General features: G+C 49.3%; 1 protein-coding gene across 2 annotated transcripts; it reads right to left on the bottom strand.

Annotated features, from left to right (window-relative positions):
• Window positions 1-1,817: 1,817 nt before the first annotated feature.
• On the bottom strand, window positions 1,818-14,201 carry ASF1B (anti-silencing function 1B histone chaperone). Of its 2 annotated transcripts, XM_086408846.1 has the most exons (4): window positions 13,971-14,201; window positions 6,997-7,112; window positions 4,245-4,421; window positions 1,818-3,046 (listed from the first exon to the last, which is right to left on the bottom strand). In XM_086408846.1, the coding sequence occupies exons 1-4, from the start codon at window positions 14,077-14,079 to the stop codon at window positions 2,840-2,842; spliced, it is 609 nt and encodes a 202-aa protein (XP_086264972.1). In that variant the 5' UTR covers window positions 14,080-14,201; the 3' UTR covers window positions 1,818-2,839. The 2 variants fall into 2 exon arrangements, with proteins under 2 accessions (XP_086264972.1, XP_086264973.1); XM_086408847.1 differs by lacking the exons at window positions 6,997-7,112; window positions 13,971-14,201 and adding an exon at window positions 6,351-6,756.
• Between the last annotated feature and the right edge of the window lie 18 nt (window positions 14,202-14,219).

Here is a 14,219-nt window from a genome sequence, read left to right as displayed (position 1 = left end):
CACTCAGTAGACACCTCTTTGCTGGGTGCCTACCCTGGCCTCATACCAGTAAGAGCTGGCACTTGTTAAATACATTACTTTGCACCACACTCTTTTCAAGTGGGTACTATTATCATCACTCCCATTTTACAGATGAGCAATCTGGGGCACAGCCAGGTTGAGGATTCCCTCTGGGCAATGCAAAAGGAACCTCATCTCCTGGAACAGAGTAGCAAGATGCCCCTTCCTTCAGCGTGCGTGTGTGCATGATTAGTCGTGTCCAACTTTGTGACCCCATGGAATGTAGCCCACCAGGCTCCTCTGTTCATGGGATTATCCAGGTAAGAATACTGGAGTGGGTTGCCATTTCCTCTGCCAGGGGAATCTTCCCAACCCAGGGATTGAACCTGCGTCTTTTGTGTGTCCTCCAGAGGTAGGCAGATCCTTTACCACCTGGAAAGCCCCTCTTCCTTCAGGGTCCCCTTTAAATACAGACAGCGTGAGGACGGTCAGTTTCCCACCGCCACGTTTGTGACATTCGGGTCTGGCTCAGTCTATGCTGGGCTGGGGGTGGGGCGCTGCCTTGTACATTGTAGTGTTCAGCAGTATCCGACCCCCCATGCCAGTAGAGCCTCATTTTCCTCTGCTACCTGTGAAAGCTAAAACCATCTCTGCCATCCTGAGTCGCTTCAGTCGTGTCCAACTCTGTGCAACCCCATCGACTGGAGCCTTTCAGGCTCCTCTGTCCATGGGATCCTCCAGGCAAGAATATTGGAGTGGGTTGCCATCTCCTTCTCCAGGGGATCTTCCAAAGGGAGAGATTGAACCCTCATCTCTTAAGTCTCCTGCATCGGCAGGCGGGTTCTTTTACCACTAGTGCCACCTGCCACCAAAACCATCTCTAGACATTGTTAAATTGCCCTGGTTGGGGGCAAAACTGCTGCCCAGTTGAAACCACTGAGGTAGAGGAAAGCCCCAACAGGAGGTGATGCCAGGGGCAGGGGACTGGATGAGCTAGCCACCCCCTCAGTGTGGGGAGGCTGACTGGTCTCAGGTCTACAAGCCAACTGGCTGCTCTGAGCCTGGACTGGTATGACCAGTACACTCCACCCAGCAGCCATCTAGACCCATGTTCCTAAGTTCACCATAGTTTCAGGGAGAGAAGTCTGGGTTTTCCTGTGAATTATGGGGAAATGGCTCACCACTTCACCTGGGGATATGGAGTTACAAAGTTTAAGTAAAATTTAATACAAGTATTGATATGTGGGTCCTCAGAGAGCAACGATAATTTCTTCTGGTGGGTCAAGGTCATGACAAGTCTGAAAAATCACTGGTTATGCTCTATCTCGGAGAAGGCAATGGCACCCCACTCCAGTACTCTTGCCTGGAAAATCCCATGGGCAGAGGAGCCTGGTAGGCTGCAGTCCATGGGGTCGTGAAGAGTCGGACACGACTGAGCAACTTCACTTTCACTTTTCACTTTCATGCATTGGAGAAGAAAATGGCAACCCACTCCAGTGTTCTTGCCTGGAGAATCCCAGGGATGGGGGAGCCTGGTTGGCTGCTGTCTATGGGGTTGCACAGAGTCAGACACGACTGAAGCAACTTAGTATGCTCTATCTACAGAACAGCTGGGTTGCTTAAGTTTTGACAAAAGAATCTTCCTGGACCTCAGTCTGGAATACAACTATGACAAGACAATAAAAAGAAGTGAGTAAGGGAGAAAGGGTCAGTCAACCTACTGTTGAGGCAAGAGGCACCCCCCCCACCCACTGCCCCCATCATGAGAAGAAAGAGACAAAACTGCCTCAGCCTAGTGGAGACAAAAGCAGAAAGAGTCTAGATGAAGTGCTTTTTATTTTCAGACCAACCAAATATTTAATATAAAAACCCTTTAATACACAAACTGCAATCACAACAGCATCCACGTAGCAGCAAGGGAACAGGGGTCAAGGTGAGGAGTATGGCAGGGGAAGGAAGGTTTTCAGGGTCTCTACTGCTTCCCTGGTCTGGACTGTGGCCTGAGAACATGAGGTCTTGGCAGAGTGCAGATCAAGGTAGCCAGAAGCAGAGGGGTCCTGACACCAGTATTGAGACAGACTGAGAACAGCAGACCCCTCCAACATGCCATTGTCTCCAAGGGGCAGCCTCCAGGGAAAGCCAGATTCAGTTGGAAGGCAAGAGGAAGGTGGCTGTGACCCAAAGGAGAGTCAACCATCTTACCTCAGCATCCTGCTGGTCACCTTTTTGGGAACAGAGTTTTCCAGAGGGCTGTTGAATTGAAAAGTCTTAAAAAAATCATCCTTGCAAAAGGACAGAAACTGTGTCCGAGTCTATCTTCTACCAAGACTCCTGGCCTGGGACTCCAGGCAGCTGGGTGGCTCTGCTCAGATGGTTGCGAAGGGAAATGAATGGCAGAACCTTTGGCCCAACAGGGTTGGAGCCTTGCCAGGCACTGACCAAGAAAGCCTCAAGGCAGGCCAGGGAGGTCTGTGGGAAAAGTTGTGGGTCAGTGGCACTCCTTGGACGACAGTGGCACAATGGCCCGCAGGTGGAGTATATAGTATATGTAGAAGAGAGAAAGGACACAAGACAGAAAGAATTAAGAACTGAAGTACCAGGTTCTTTCAGGCCTGGGCAGTAGAGGGGAGATGACCCTCTGGGCCAGGGCTAGGAAAGACCAGAAGCCCCTTCCTTCCTGGGGGCTGAGTTTGACTGGCCTGGATATAGCTGATGGCCCCAAAGTCCTCCACGTGGCCTTCCCGACATTCTCCGGGAGACCTGGCCGCCCCTTCCAGATGTGTCAGGAGAGACTGGCCGTGGTCCCAGCTGGGCCCAAGTAGGGCCTGGAGTCCCACAGTTAAATGCAGTCCATGGAGTTCTCAGGGAGGAGGCCCGGGATGCAGCTGGGGAGACCCAAGCCCTTGATGGGGGTGCAGCTGAGGGGGAGACCGCAGCCCAGGGAGGAGTCCTGGTTCTCTATGGCCTCCAGCCTGTCCATGTTGTTGTCCCAGTTGATGTGGAAGCGGGTCACCCGGGGGTTTGAGGCCAAGATGTTCCGCTGGAGCTGGGGCAGAAAAAGCAACACCAACCCTCGTTAGCATGCCCTCGTGTTCCTCCCACAGAACAGTGCACTCTCAAACCCCCTCCCGAAGCCCAGGAAGAGCCAACTTTGCTTATTCCATTACCATCAACATGTGTGCAATTCCAGGGAAGGCCTGTGTGCCATGACTTAGGGCTGGGGCCTAATTTTATCATTATTATTTTTTTATTAATATATATATTTTATTGAAGTATAGTTGACTTACAATGTTTCAGGTGCACAGCAAGGTGATTGTTACACACATATTAGTTTTCAGATTATTTTCCATTATAGGTTATTGTAAGATATTGATTATAGTTCCCTGTGCTATATATTCAGTAAACCTTTGTTGTTTGTAGCATATCTATTTTTCCACTAAATTGGAAATCTAGTATCCTATTCATACTAAGTCAAACAAGTGGAATCAAAATGTCATAAATTTTTTAGTTAGGCAAAAATTCATAAGTTTTCTAAAATATACACATTACATATATTATACAGAGAAGGCAATGGCACCCCACTCCAGTACTCTTGCCTGGAAAATCCCATGGGCGGAGGAGCTGGTAGGCTGCAGTCTGTAGGATCGCGAAGAGTCAGACACGACCGAGTGACCTGACTTTCACGCATTGGGGAAGGAAATGGCAACCCACTCCAGTGTTCTTGCCTGGAGAATCCCAGGGACAGGGGAGCCTGTTGGGCTGCCGTCTATGGGGTCGAACAGAGTTGGACACGACTGAAGTGACTTAGCAGCAGTAGCAGCATATATTATATACAAAAAAAGCTTTTGTGTGTGTATATACACACAAAAGCTTTTCTACTACATTTGATAATGGCTTGAGAAAGAATATATTATTGTTTTTATTTTGGCCATACTGCGTGGCTTGCAGGATCTTAGCTCCCGAACTAGGGATCAAACCCATGGCCCCTGCATTGGAAGTACAGAGTCTTAACCACTGGTTGGACCATCAGGGAAGTCCTGGGGCCTATCTAATCTTGATTCTGTGAGGCAAAGTTCTGAGAAACAAAGACCTTTCTCTCTCTTGTTCCAGCCCGGTGCTGTGAGAGCTGAGCACCACTTGAAAACCTTAATAAATGACTTTGGCTCCTAATTCCGGGGACTCAGCTACCCCCAGGGGCAAAGGAGCCAGCCTGTCTGAAGCAGAAGTGTGGAGAAGAGCCCCACCTGAGAGAAGTCTGGTTTCAGGGGCGGGTTCTCGCGCAGCTCGGGGCTGAGGTACTCATTGTTGACATAGTAGCCGACTCGGATGAACTCCTGTCCATGGTAGGTGCAGGTGATGAGGACCACGGTCACTCCCACGGCATCGGTCTCCGGGATGAGGGATGGGTTGGGGGCATCCGCCTGGGGAAACACATGCTGGGCTTGAATACTGACAGTCTCATCTTACCCAGTAATATGATTCTCAAGCAATGTATATTTACAGATTCAAAAGGGTGGTCCCTGCTCTGAGGAGTTTTCAGTTGAGGGAGGAAGACAGAATCCATCATACCCATGCCCGCAAAGTGCCGAATGGGGCAGATGCCACCAAGGAGACGTACATGGCACCGAGGAGGAACGTAATAAGCAAGAGGGTGGTTGTTGTTTAGGTACTTAGTTGTGTCGGACTCTTCTGCGCCCCTCTGGCTCCTCTGTCCATGGGATTTCCCAGGCAAGAATGCTGGAGTGGAATGCTGTTTCCTTCTCCAGGGGATCTTCCCAACCCAAGGATCAAACTCGAGTCTCCTGCATTGGTAGAGGGATTCTTTACCACTGAGCCACCTGAGAAGCAAGGTGGAGAGCGGGATCAAATGAGGCTGAAGAGGTGAGCAAGGAGGTATCAGTGAGTTAAAGGCTTGGGAAAGGTTGAGGATGTTTAGCAGGAGATAGGTGTGGCATTGCTCATTCCATCTGAAAATTCAACTCCGGAGGTCAGTGCAGCTGCAATAGGAAAAGAGCTAAGTGGGAGTCGGGAGACCAGGCAGGGGGCTACAGAAGTCATCCTGGAGAGAGGGCAGTGGCTTAGAACAGGCCTTAGAGAAGGACAGAAGTGGACAGATTTCGGGGGGTGTTGCTAAGGACAGGACCGCTATACAACTGGTGCAAAAGGAGACTAACACAACATCAAACCGTGGGGCCTCGGGTTCAAAAATTAGTTACGTTTCAGCCAGTGATGGCAGAACATTATAGCAAGTGTGGGGCCCTGTGTGACTGTATGGGTTGCATGCCCCTATTGTGGGGTAGAGTAGATGGAACTGGCCAGTGGATGGGGTAGAGGTAGGCAAGGAGTTTGGTGATGGGATGAAGTTGCTGAGATTGGGGCAGGAATGGCCAGGATTAGGTAAATGAATGGATTTGAGCCCTGGCTTTTAAACTTTACTGTGTCTAAGAATGGAGAAAGCAATGGCACCCCACTCCAGTACTCTTGCCTGGAAAATCCCATGGGCGGAGGAGCCTGGTAGGCTGCCGTCCATGGGGTCTCGAAGAGTCGGACACGACTGAGCGACTTCACTTTCACTTTTCACTTTCATGCATTGGAGAAGGAAATGGCAACCCACTCCAGTGTTCTTGCCTGGAGAATCCCAGGGACAGGGGAGCCTGTTGGGCTGCCGTCTATGGGGTCGCACAGAGTTGGACACGACTGAAGTGACTTAGCAGCAGCATTGTCTAAGAATCACAGGAAATCTCCATTTCTGACAACCCCTGTGATGCTGGATTGTTGTTTAGTTTCTAAGTTGTATCTGACTCTTTTGTGACCCCACGGACTGTAGCCTGCCAGGCTGCTCTGTCCATGGGATTTCCCAGGCAGGATTACTGAGTGGGCTGCTGTTTCCTGCTCCAGGGGATCTTTCCCACCAGAGATCTTTCCCAGGGATCAAACCTGCGTCTCCTGCACTGCAGGTGGGTTCTTTACCCCTGAGCCACCAGGGAAGCCCGTGATGCTGGAGTGGAGCCACTTACAAGCTACACTGGATCCTCATTATTCACACACTGCATATATTTGAAAATTCGACTATTTGCTCAAATTTATTTGCAACCCCCAAATCAACATCTGGGGGCTTTCACAGTCATTGAAGGACATAGACAGACAGAGCACAGGTGGGATCTGAGTAGCTCAGTGTGCATGTTCCTACTTGAGGCAGAACGAGGCAATCTCAGACTAAACGTGTCTTTTTTTTGCCATCTCTAGACCACAGTTTCTGCGTTTTTGTTGGTAATTTTGCTGTTTAAAAGAGCCCTAAACGTGGTGCTGAGTGAGGGCTGCCGTGTTCCTAAAAGCAAGAAGGGATGTACCTTGTAGAGAAAACACATATGTTAGGTAAGCTCTGCTCAGGCATGAGTTATAGTCCTGTGGGCACTGTGAATAAATCGAAAATAAGGTGTCTTCAAACAGAAAAACACATAAAACAAGATTATGCATTGACCGGTTGACAAAAATGTTGACTTGCAGAAACTTAACACTGTATTTCCTCTAGGGCAGGGATTCCCACCCTCCCGGATCTGATGCCTGATGGTATCTGAGGTGGAGCTGATAATAGAAATAAAGGGCGCAATAAATGTAACGTGCTTGAATCATCCTGAAACCATCCTCCCAGCCCTCTGGGTCCGTGGAAAAATCGTCTTCCCGGAAATCAGTGCCTGGTGCCAAAAAGGTTGGCGACAGCTGCTCTAGGGGCAATGGTTTGGGATTCATTAATTCAGTGTCCACAGCAACTTTACAGAACTCCCATAACAAGAATCAGCTGTAAATTGGTGGCTCATGGTAACAGCTATGATGTAATAGAGATGGGAGATGTCTGAACTACCTTTGAGAGGTCAGACAGTGCTTGAGAGTGGAGCCAGGACCTGAACCTGAACTCGGACCAATGAACCATCTGTGTGCTTTTGGGTCAGAGAGGATGTTTCTAGGTGTCAAGGACCAAGGCCGAGTCTTTCTTACCTGGAAGACGAACATGTGTCTTCCTGCTGGGACAGGGCCAACCAGTACTGAGTCTAGGATTTGATCAAACTCCTCGCTCTCAGCTGAGCCAACGTAAATGATCTTCCACTCCAGGTCTGCAAGGATACGGGTGTTAGGAACAGAAATAATTTAACAGCAAGAAAGCTGGGAAAGGGCCTTCTCGTGGTAGTTTTGCATCGGTCCTTAATACATTGGTAGATTTTAATTCTCAAGGACATCTGACATCTACTGCAGGTAACCTGCCAAGGTCTGAATCCCCGCTTCTGTCCTGTGACCTTGAGAAATTCTTTAACCTCGCCATGCCTCAATTTCTGCATCTGTAAAATGGGGAAAACCTGGGAGGGTTGCTGTGAATAATAAAATCTATTAAAAATTTTTTTTTAATTTTAATAAAGAACACCCGACATCCACTGGGCACCCAGGGCCAGGCACTGTGTTGCTGGTCACCAGGGCAGGCACGAAGCTCTATTTCCAGTGGGGAAAGTTCTCCTGTGGGCCTAACTTGGCCAGGTGACCTTGACTATGCACCTCCAGGGCAACTCAGGCCCCTCAGAGCCTGAGGGTGAACCGTATGGCAGAGGCTGAATTAATGGCCACGTGACGGAGGCTCAGAGACATGCTGAGGAGGGAAGAGCAGGGAGCTGGGACAGGAGGCAGCATCCTCTTTCACACACAGGGACTGGTGCCACTGAACTGAGTAGATCCCTCGACAACTGGGGCAGGGCGGCGGGTTGCAATCTGGTCGGAGAGCCAGCCGGCAGGAGGGGGAGATGAGGTCGCTGGGGGAGCTGGCCAGTCCCCGGGTCCTCCAGATCCAACACCAAGTCACACCTGCTCTCGGACCTTCGGGTGACAGCGACTCAGTCCACAAACGTGGCACCCTAAGGCCATCCTGAACCCCAACTCTCTGGCATCCCCTCCAGTTGGGAGACCCCCATTCCTGGCTCTCTTCTGGCCAGATAAAAGGAAAAGTGCTCCGTGAGACCCCGCCTATCAAACACAGGAAATTCCCAGTGACTGAGGGCTCTGGCAGGAGGGCCAAGTATATCAGGGGCAAGGTCACGCTAGTACAGGGAAATCTGGCCAGAGACCTGAAACTTATTTTAGGTTCTTTGAAATTACACAACCTACGGGCTGCAGCAGCCGGGGGAGAAGTTTCCCAAGCTGTGATTTTCACAGGAAGCACACTGTCTTATACATTGCCCTGCTCCTTGGTCTAGTGTCCCACAAGAGCACCCAACTTTGGTGCCTTTTTAAGAAAATATTATTTGGCTGTACCGGGTCTTAGTTGTGGCCTGTGAACTCTTTGTTGTGGCATGTGGGATCTAGTTCCCTGACCAGGGATCGAACCTGGGCCCCCTGCATTGGGAGCTCGGAGTCTTAGCCACTGGACCACCAGGGAAGTCCTTCTAAAATCACCTGGCCCTTCAGGCAGTATGGACATCACATGCCTCTAAGAGGGCTCATCCTAGGAAATGAATTGGAGTATATGTTGCCAAAGGAACATATGTCTTCCTGAGACAGTTCCTGACTGAAACAATACTGTTTCTGCTTTTAAAATGCACAGAGGTGAATTAGAAACACCTGTCATTTGAATTGACCATTTACTCTGAGGCAGAGGGCAGTGAATGAGGGTAGGGCTGAGAATGGATAAGGTCACCCCCACGTCTATAAGTGGTGCTACTGGTAAAGAATCTGTCTGCCAGTGCAGGAGACCCAAGAGACCTGGGTCAGGAATATCCCCTGGAGAAGGAAATGACACCCCACTACAGGATTCTTGCCTGAAAATTCCATGGGCAGAGAAGCCTGGAGGGCTACAGTCTGTGGGGCTGCAAAGAGTCGGACATGACTGAGCGATTGAGCACATGTCTAGAAGGGCCTGAGAAGTGTCCTCCTGACTGTTATTTCAATATTCCCTGAAGTGTTTGTGAGGACCGGGGGGAATGGCCTCTCATAATCCTTAGACCCCTCTTCCTTATTAATCTTAGCATGTCCTAAATCTAATTAAAACCTGTGGCAGTTTCTTTTTTTAACTTTTACTTTATTTTTGGCTTTGCCACACAGCACATGGGATCTTAGTTCCCCAACCAAGGATTGAACCCTGAGCCCCCCGCACTGGAAGCTTGGCATCTTAGCCACTGGACCACCAGGGAAGTCCCAGAGCACCCAACTTCGGAAGCACGGCAATGCTGGGCCATGACTATGGAGGTCTGAAACCTGAGCTCCACGCCCTTCCTTGATACACTGGTTTCCTGTCCCTTCACAGCTGACACCCGGCCTTCTACTCAGGGACCCTAGCAGGCCTACAGGACGTGGGTGGCCATTGGACTGAACTGGGCTTCAGTCAAACCCCATTCTCTTATTTGCAGGAAGGAGTTAAGCTTACGGATTTATTTTTGCTACAAGTAGTGACACAACCGGAAATAACATGTTTTTGGATGAACAGAAAACAAGCTAGCCTTGTTCTCACCTTTCTGACACAGTTCTATCATTTGGTATCTTTCCTTCTGGCTGCCTTCCCCATCATCAGTGGAGTCACATACGTGTTGCATATGTGCTCAGTGGCTAAGCTGTGTCCGACTCTTGTGACCCCATGGACTGTAGCCCTCCAGGCTCCTCTGTCCATGGAATTCTCCAGGCAAGAATACTGGAGTGGGTTGTCATTTCCTCTTCCGGGAGATCTTCCCAACCAAGGATCAAACCCGAGTCTCCTGCATTGGCAGGCAGATTCTTTACCACTGAGCCACCTGGGAAACCTAACTAATGTGCTGAAGGTGGATACAAAAGGGAGATTTTAATAGAATAGGACCTGATGTATACCACACCACTCAGCTTTCAACGTTGTTGGCAATGGAGTTCCCTGGTTGCCTGGTGGTTAGGATTCCCGTCTTCCACTGCTGTGGCCTGTTTGTCAGGGAACTGAGATCCCAAATTTGGCATGGAATGGCCAAAACCCAAAAACACCTGTCGGCAAAACCTAAACAAGCCTGTGTGGGTGCAGACTGGAAGAGAGAAACGCAGGTGGTCAGGTGAATGGGTTGAAGTGGTTCCCAGTAGTCAGGTCAGAAAGAAACCAGAGAATTAACCAAGGACGACAATACTCACTCAGGAATTAAGGAGCTGAGGGACTTCCCTGGTGGTCCAGTGGCTAAGACTCCGAGCTCCCAATGCAGCTAGGCCCAGGTTCAATCCCTGCTTGGGGAACTAGATCCCACATGCTGCTAATAAGAGTTTGCATGTCACAACTGAAGAGATTCCGCATGCTGTGACTAAGACCCAGGGCAGTCAAATAAATAAATAAATATTAAAAAATAATAAGAGTTAAAGAGTTTATAAAATCATCTATGGAAGACAGAAGATGATTGAAACAAGGACCTACAAATTGGAATTGACTCTTAAGCAGAGGCATCCTGAAGTGACTTCACTTTTTTGAATGAGATGTGGGGACATCAGTCACAAACAGCACAAATTCATTCCTACTGAATATGAGCTAAGGTCGCACACGTGTAACGTATGCCTAGCCTAAGTAATTCCAAGGGTAAATGGATTCCATTGTTTTGTCTTTATGCCGTGACTTCATCATCTAACCACTGCACAAAATGCTCCTCCACTATGTATGAAATCAAAATCCAGACCAACGATATGATGAAAAACATAAAAAATTACGGTAGTTGAACTTGCTGGAGAATCTGTTTCCTGCCCCCCAAAAATCACAACAGGACTACCCTGGTGGCACAGTAGATAAGAATCCACCTGCAATGCAGGAGACACAGGTTCCATCCCCGGTCCAGGATGATCCCAACAGGTCTCAGAGTAACTAACTCCATGCGTCGCAACTACCGAGCCCATGTGCCACAGCTACTGAAGTCTGCTCATCCCAGGGCCCAGGCTCCACAACAAGAGAAGCCTCCTGCAATGAGACACCCAAGCACCACGATGAAGAGCAGCTCCTGAGAAAGCCCAAGTACAGCAATGAAGACCCATTGTAGCCAAACACAAACACACACACACACACAAACCCCCAATCAAAAAAACCCAAAACAACCCCAACCCCAACAACTTATCTAGTAGGCCTTTTTCTGTTTATCACTTTCCCTTTGTTCATAATACAGCTGAACCTTGGCCTGACCACAGCGTGTTAGGTGTGGGTCAGAAAATCTGGCTCTAAGGCTTGTTCAGGCAGTATCTCATGAATCTCTCCACTAAACTGGGGGAAAACACACCCAATGTATTGAATATAGACCCAGGCCTTGGATGCATCTATTTCCACATGCTGCTGAGGAGAAGAGAGAGAGAGTAAAAGAGGTTCAGAGCCCTTGAGAAATGGCTTAGACTGGGGGCTGGGTGTTCAGATCTTCAGTTGCCAGGTAATAAGGCTGACTGAGACTTTCTCCAGAATCTAAGAGACTTCTAAAGCCAGGCCTAGTCCGTTTGTTTGGGAGGCAGGAGACAAATCCTCTCTGCTCTGTGGGAAGAGGCAGAAAGCAAGTTGACAGGTCAGAGTGAAGCACAGCCCTAGAGGTACAACCAGAGAGTCTAGACTTCCAGTCCAGAGTTGGCTTTCCAACTAGAATTCTTCTGAGCAAAAGCTTTATTGTCCAGGTATAATTAATAATAGGACCCTGTTGCCCTCTTCTGTCCTGTTTATGTCCCACTTCTAAAATAGTGGGTGCACTCTTTTCCAGTTTATAGCAAAGATAAAGAACCCTGACTCAGAACTCAGAGACAAGACCTAGTGTTAATAATTCTACACACCAGCTGTGTGACCTTGGAAAAATCATTTTGTTTCCATTAAAAAAATAATGACCTTGGGGAAAGAAAGAACTGTCTTTAGGGATTTCCCTGGTGGTCCAGTGGTTAAGAATCCACCTGCCAAAGCAGGGGACATGGGTTTGATCCCAGGTCCGGGAAGATCTTACATGCTGTGGAGCAACTACTCCCGAGTGCTACAACTACTGAAGCCTGCTCACCTAGCGCCTGTGCCCCTCAACCAGAGAAGCCACCGCAGCAAGAAGTCCAATGCACCACAACGAAGAGTAGTCACTGCTCACCCCAACTAGAGAAAGCCTGAGCAAAGCACCGAAGATCCAGCTCAGCCAAAAATAAATAAATCTTAAATAAAATAGAACACAAATAAAAAACAATGACCAGCAGGTTGACTTTAGGTTCTCCTGATTCTATGAACAGATTAGTGAAGTAACAGGGCAGTAGCTTTGCAGGAATGAAAGTACTAGATAATGACCATGCAACCATTTTTAAATGCCAGGAGCTCAAACAGGCTGATTGAAACCCGATCTCCTGCCATCTGGGAACTATGAATCCCTTGAACTATTAGCTCCTTACATCTCCTGGCTTTAAAATTAAGTCTTATTCCACAAGGTCATTCTACACTTTATTTATTTATTTACACCCTGCCTTGTTCCAGAAAGGATTTAACTGGGCATATTCTATAGTTAGTCATAAGTAGAATGACTCCTTGATTTAAAAAGGAGAGAAAGCAGGGAGTGATCCAATGGCCCCACCCAAGCACACAGACATCAAAACTCTTCAACCCCATGCTAGCTGGAGAAGCCCATTTGCAGGCAAACGACCCACCGACCACTGAAAAGTGCTAGTTTAGCACACCCTGGCCTTCCAGATCTCTACCTCCTTAGAGGCTGCCTCTTCTCTTTTAACCACCAAGTGGAGAAGAGGTCTAATGGAAGTACTTGCTCCTGAAAGTGGTGCTAAGACTCGCTGAACGACCTTAGCTTTTCTGGTTTTTATAGACCTTTAACTTGAAAGGTCTTTTACTCTCTGTCTCCTGCCTTCTCATCTGTGAGATGAGAGCCATGTCCGCCTTTTGTCACAGGGATGAATAAGCACATCTGTGAAAACACATTGGAAAAGATGCACAAAAGGCTGTGACCTCCCAGACTGAAGCCAAACATAACCATGGCTCGTCCTGGCACACCCAACCCACACCGCACAAGTCAAGGTCAGGCCATCAAAAGTGTTGCGAGCTTTGCTGCAGTGGGTCAGCAGGAATCCAGCAGGCCAACGGTAGGAACCAACTAACGTGTGCCTGGCCATGCCACTCCTCAGATCTGAGTGTGTTCATTGAAGCCCACAGTCAGGGAGGAGGAAGGAAGAGGAGCTGGGGAGACCAGATCATCCTCAAACACTGGAGCAGGAAGCCAGGTCATGCCTCTCTTGAGGAAGTAGAGGGTTGGGGCCAGACTAAGGAGGGAAGCCAGGTTCTAGGGTATGTGCTTTGAGATAGAAAACAAGCAGAAGGGGGGTGGGGTGGGGTTAAGTATCAGCAGGTAGGGGATATTATGGGGAGACAAATGGGGAGATAAAGATGTGTGAGGTCTTGCCAGAGGGGGAAGATCTTCACAGGGACAATGGGGGAGGAGGCTGCGGTTTTTATATGGGACATGGGAGGGGGCTAGAGCTTAGATCTCTAGCTCTAAGAGATCTTAGATGTCTTAAGCTCTCACAGGAAAAGAGTGAGGTAGAAGTGTCTCACCACAGGGGAGAGGGGATTGGTAGCGGAGAGGGGATTGGTGGGGGAGGCTGGGTGGCTGGAATGGTAGTCTGCCCATACAGAAATAGAAGATGGGGGGTTTCTTAAGGAAGATGGGGAGGCTGAGGGTCTCTGCAAGTTAAAGAACTGAGGCTGAGGTCTCTACACAGAAAACAGGTGCTCAGGAGGAACGGCCCAGGAGAAAGATGGGGATGAAGTGGTCTCCATTTAGGGAAAAAGAGGAATAACCATGGGGGTGGGGTGGGATGGGGGTAGTCTCCAAGGGGCGGGGTTGGGGCTGGCGGGCGGGCTTTGGTTCAAGGGAGATCGAGGTTGGGGGAGGGGGAGAGGGAGTGTTTTTGGCAGGGTTGGCCTCGGGGTTGTCTGCAAAGGGAGGTCGAGGTTAGCTCAGGGGAGTGGGGTCTCCACAAGGGCCCAATCTCACCGTCTGCAAGGGCCTCATTGCACTCAAAGCTGATCTCGAACCGGAAAGGGCTGTGGAAAGGGCTCGGATTCTCCAGCACCGCCACGTTCAATACTGACACTTTAGCCATCGCCTCGTCGGGTCGCGGCTGAGGCCAGAGCTGGGGCCGAGCCCGCGGCTGGGTCCTGTCGGGTCAGCGGAGAAGCTCTGCCCAAATCCGCTCCCGCCTCCTCTGACCGCGATCTGAAGTGCGTATCTAGTCCGCGCGCC

Source organism: Bos grunniens, chromosome 7 (genome assembly GCF_055505025.1).
Source record: "Bos grunniens cultivar Pamir isolate PY7600 chromosome 7, Bosgru_T2T1.0, whole genome shotgun sequence".
In the NCBI taxonomy this organism is placed as follows: domain Eukaryota; kingdom Metazoa; phylum Chordata; class Mammalia; order Artiodactyla; family Bovidae; genus Bos; species Bos grunniens.
This window is presented reverse-complemented; position numbering and strand designations above follow the sequence as displayed.

What these genes read in the sequence shown, in the direction of transcription:
- ASF1B (XM_086408846.1), bottom strand. Translation starts at nt 14,079, where the DNA reads ATGGCTAAAGTGTCAGTATTGAACGTGGCGGTGCTGGAGAATCCGAGC. An exon ending in GACACATGTTCGTCTTCCAG is followed by an intron (nt 4,422 to 6,996) that starts GTAAGAAAGACT and finishes GTGTTTCCCCAG; the next exon opens with GCGGATGCCCCCAACCCATC. An exon ending in TGAAACCAGACTTCTCTCAG is followed by an intron (nt 3,047 to 4,244) that starts GTGGGGCTCTTC and finishes TTTCTGCCCCAG; the next exon opens with CTCCAGCGGAACATCTTGGC.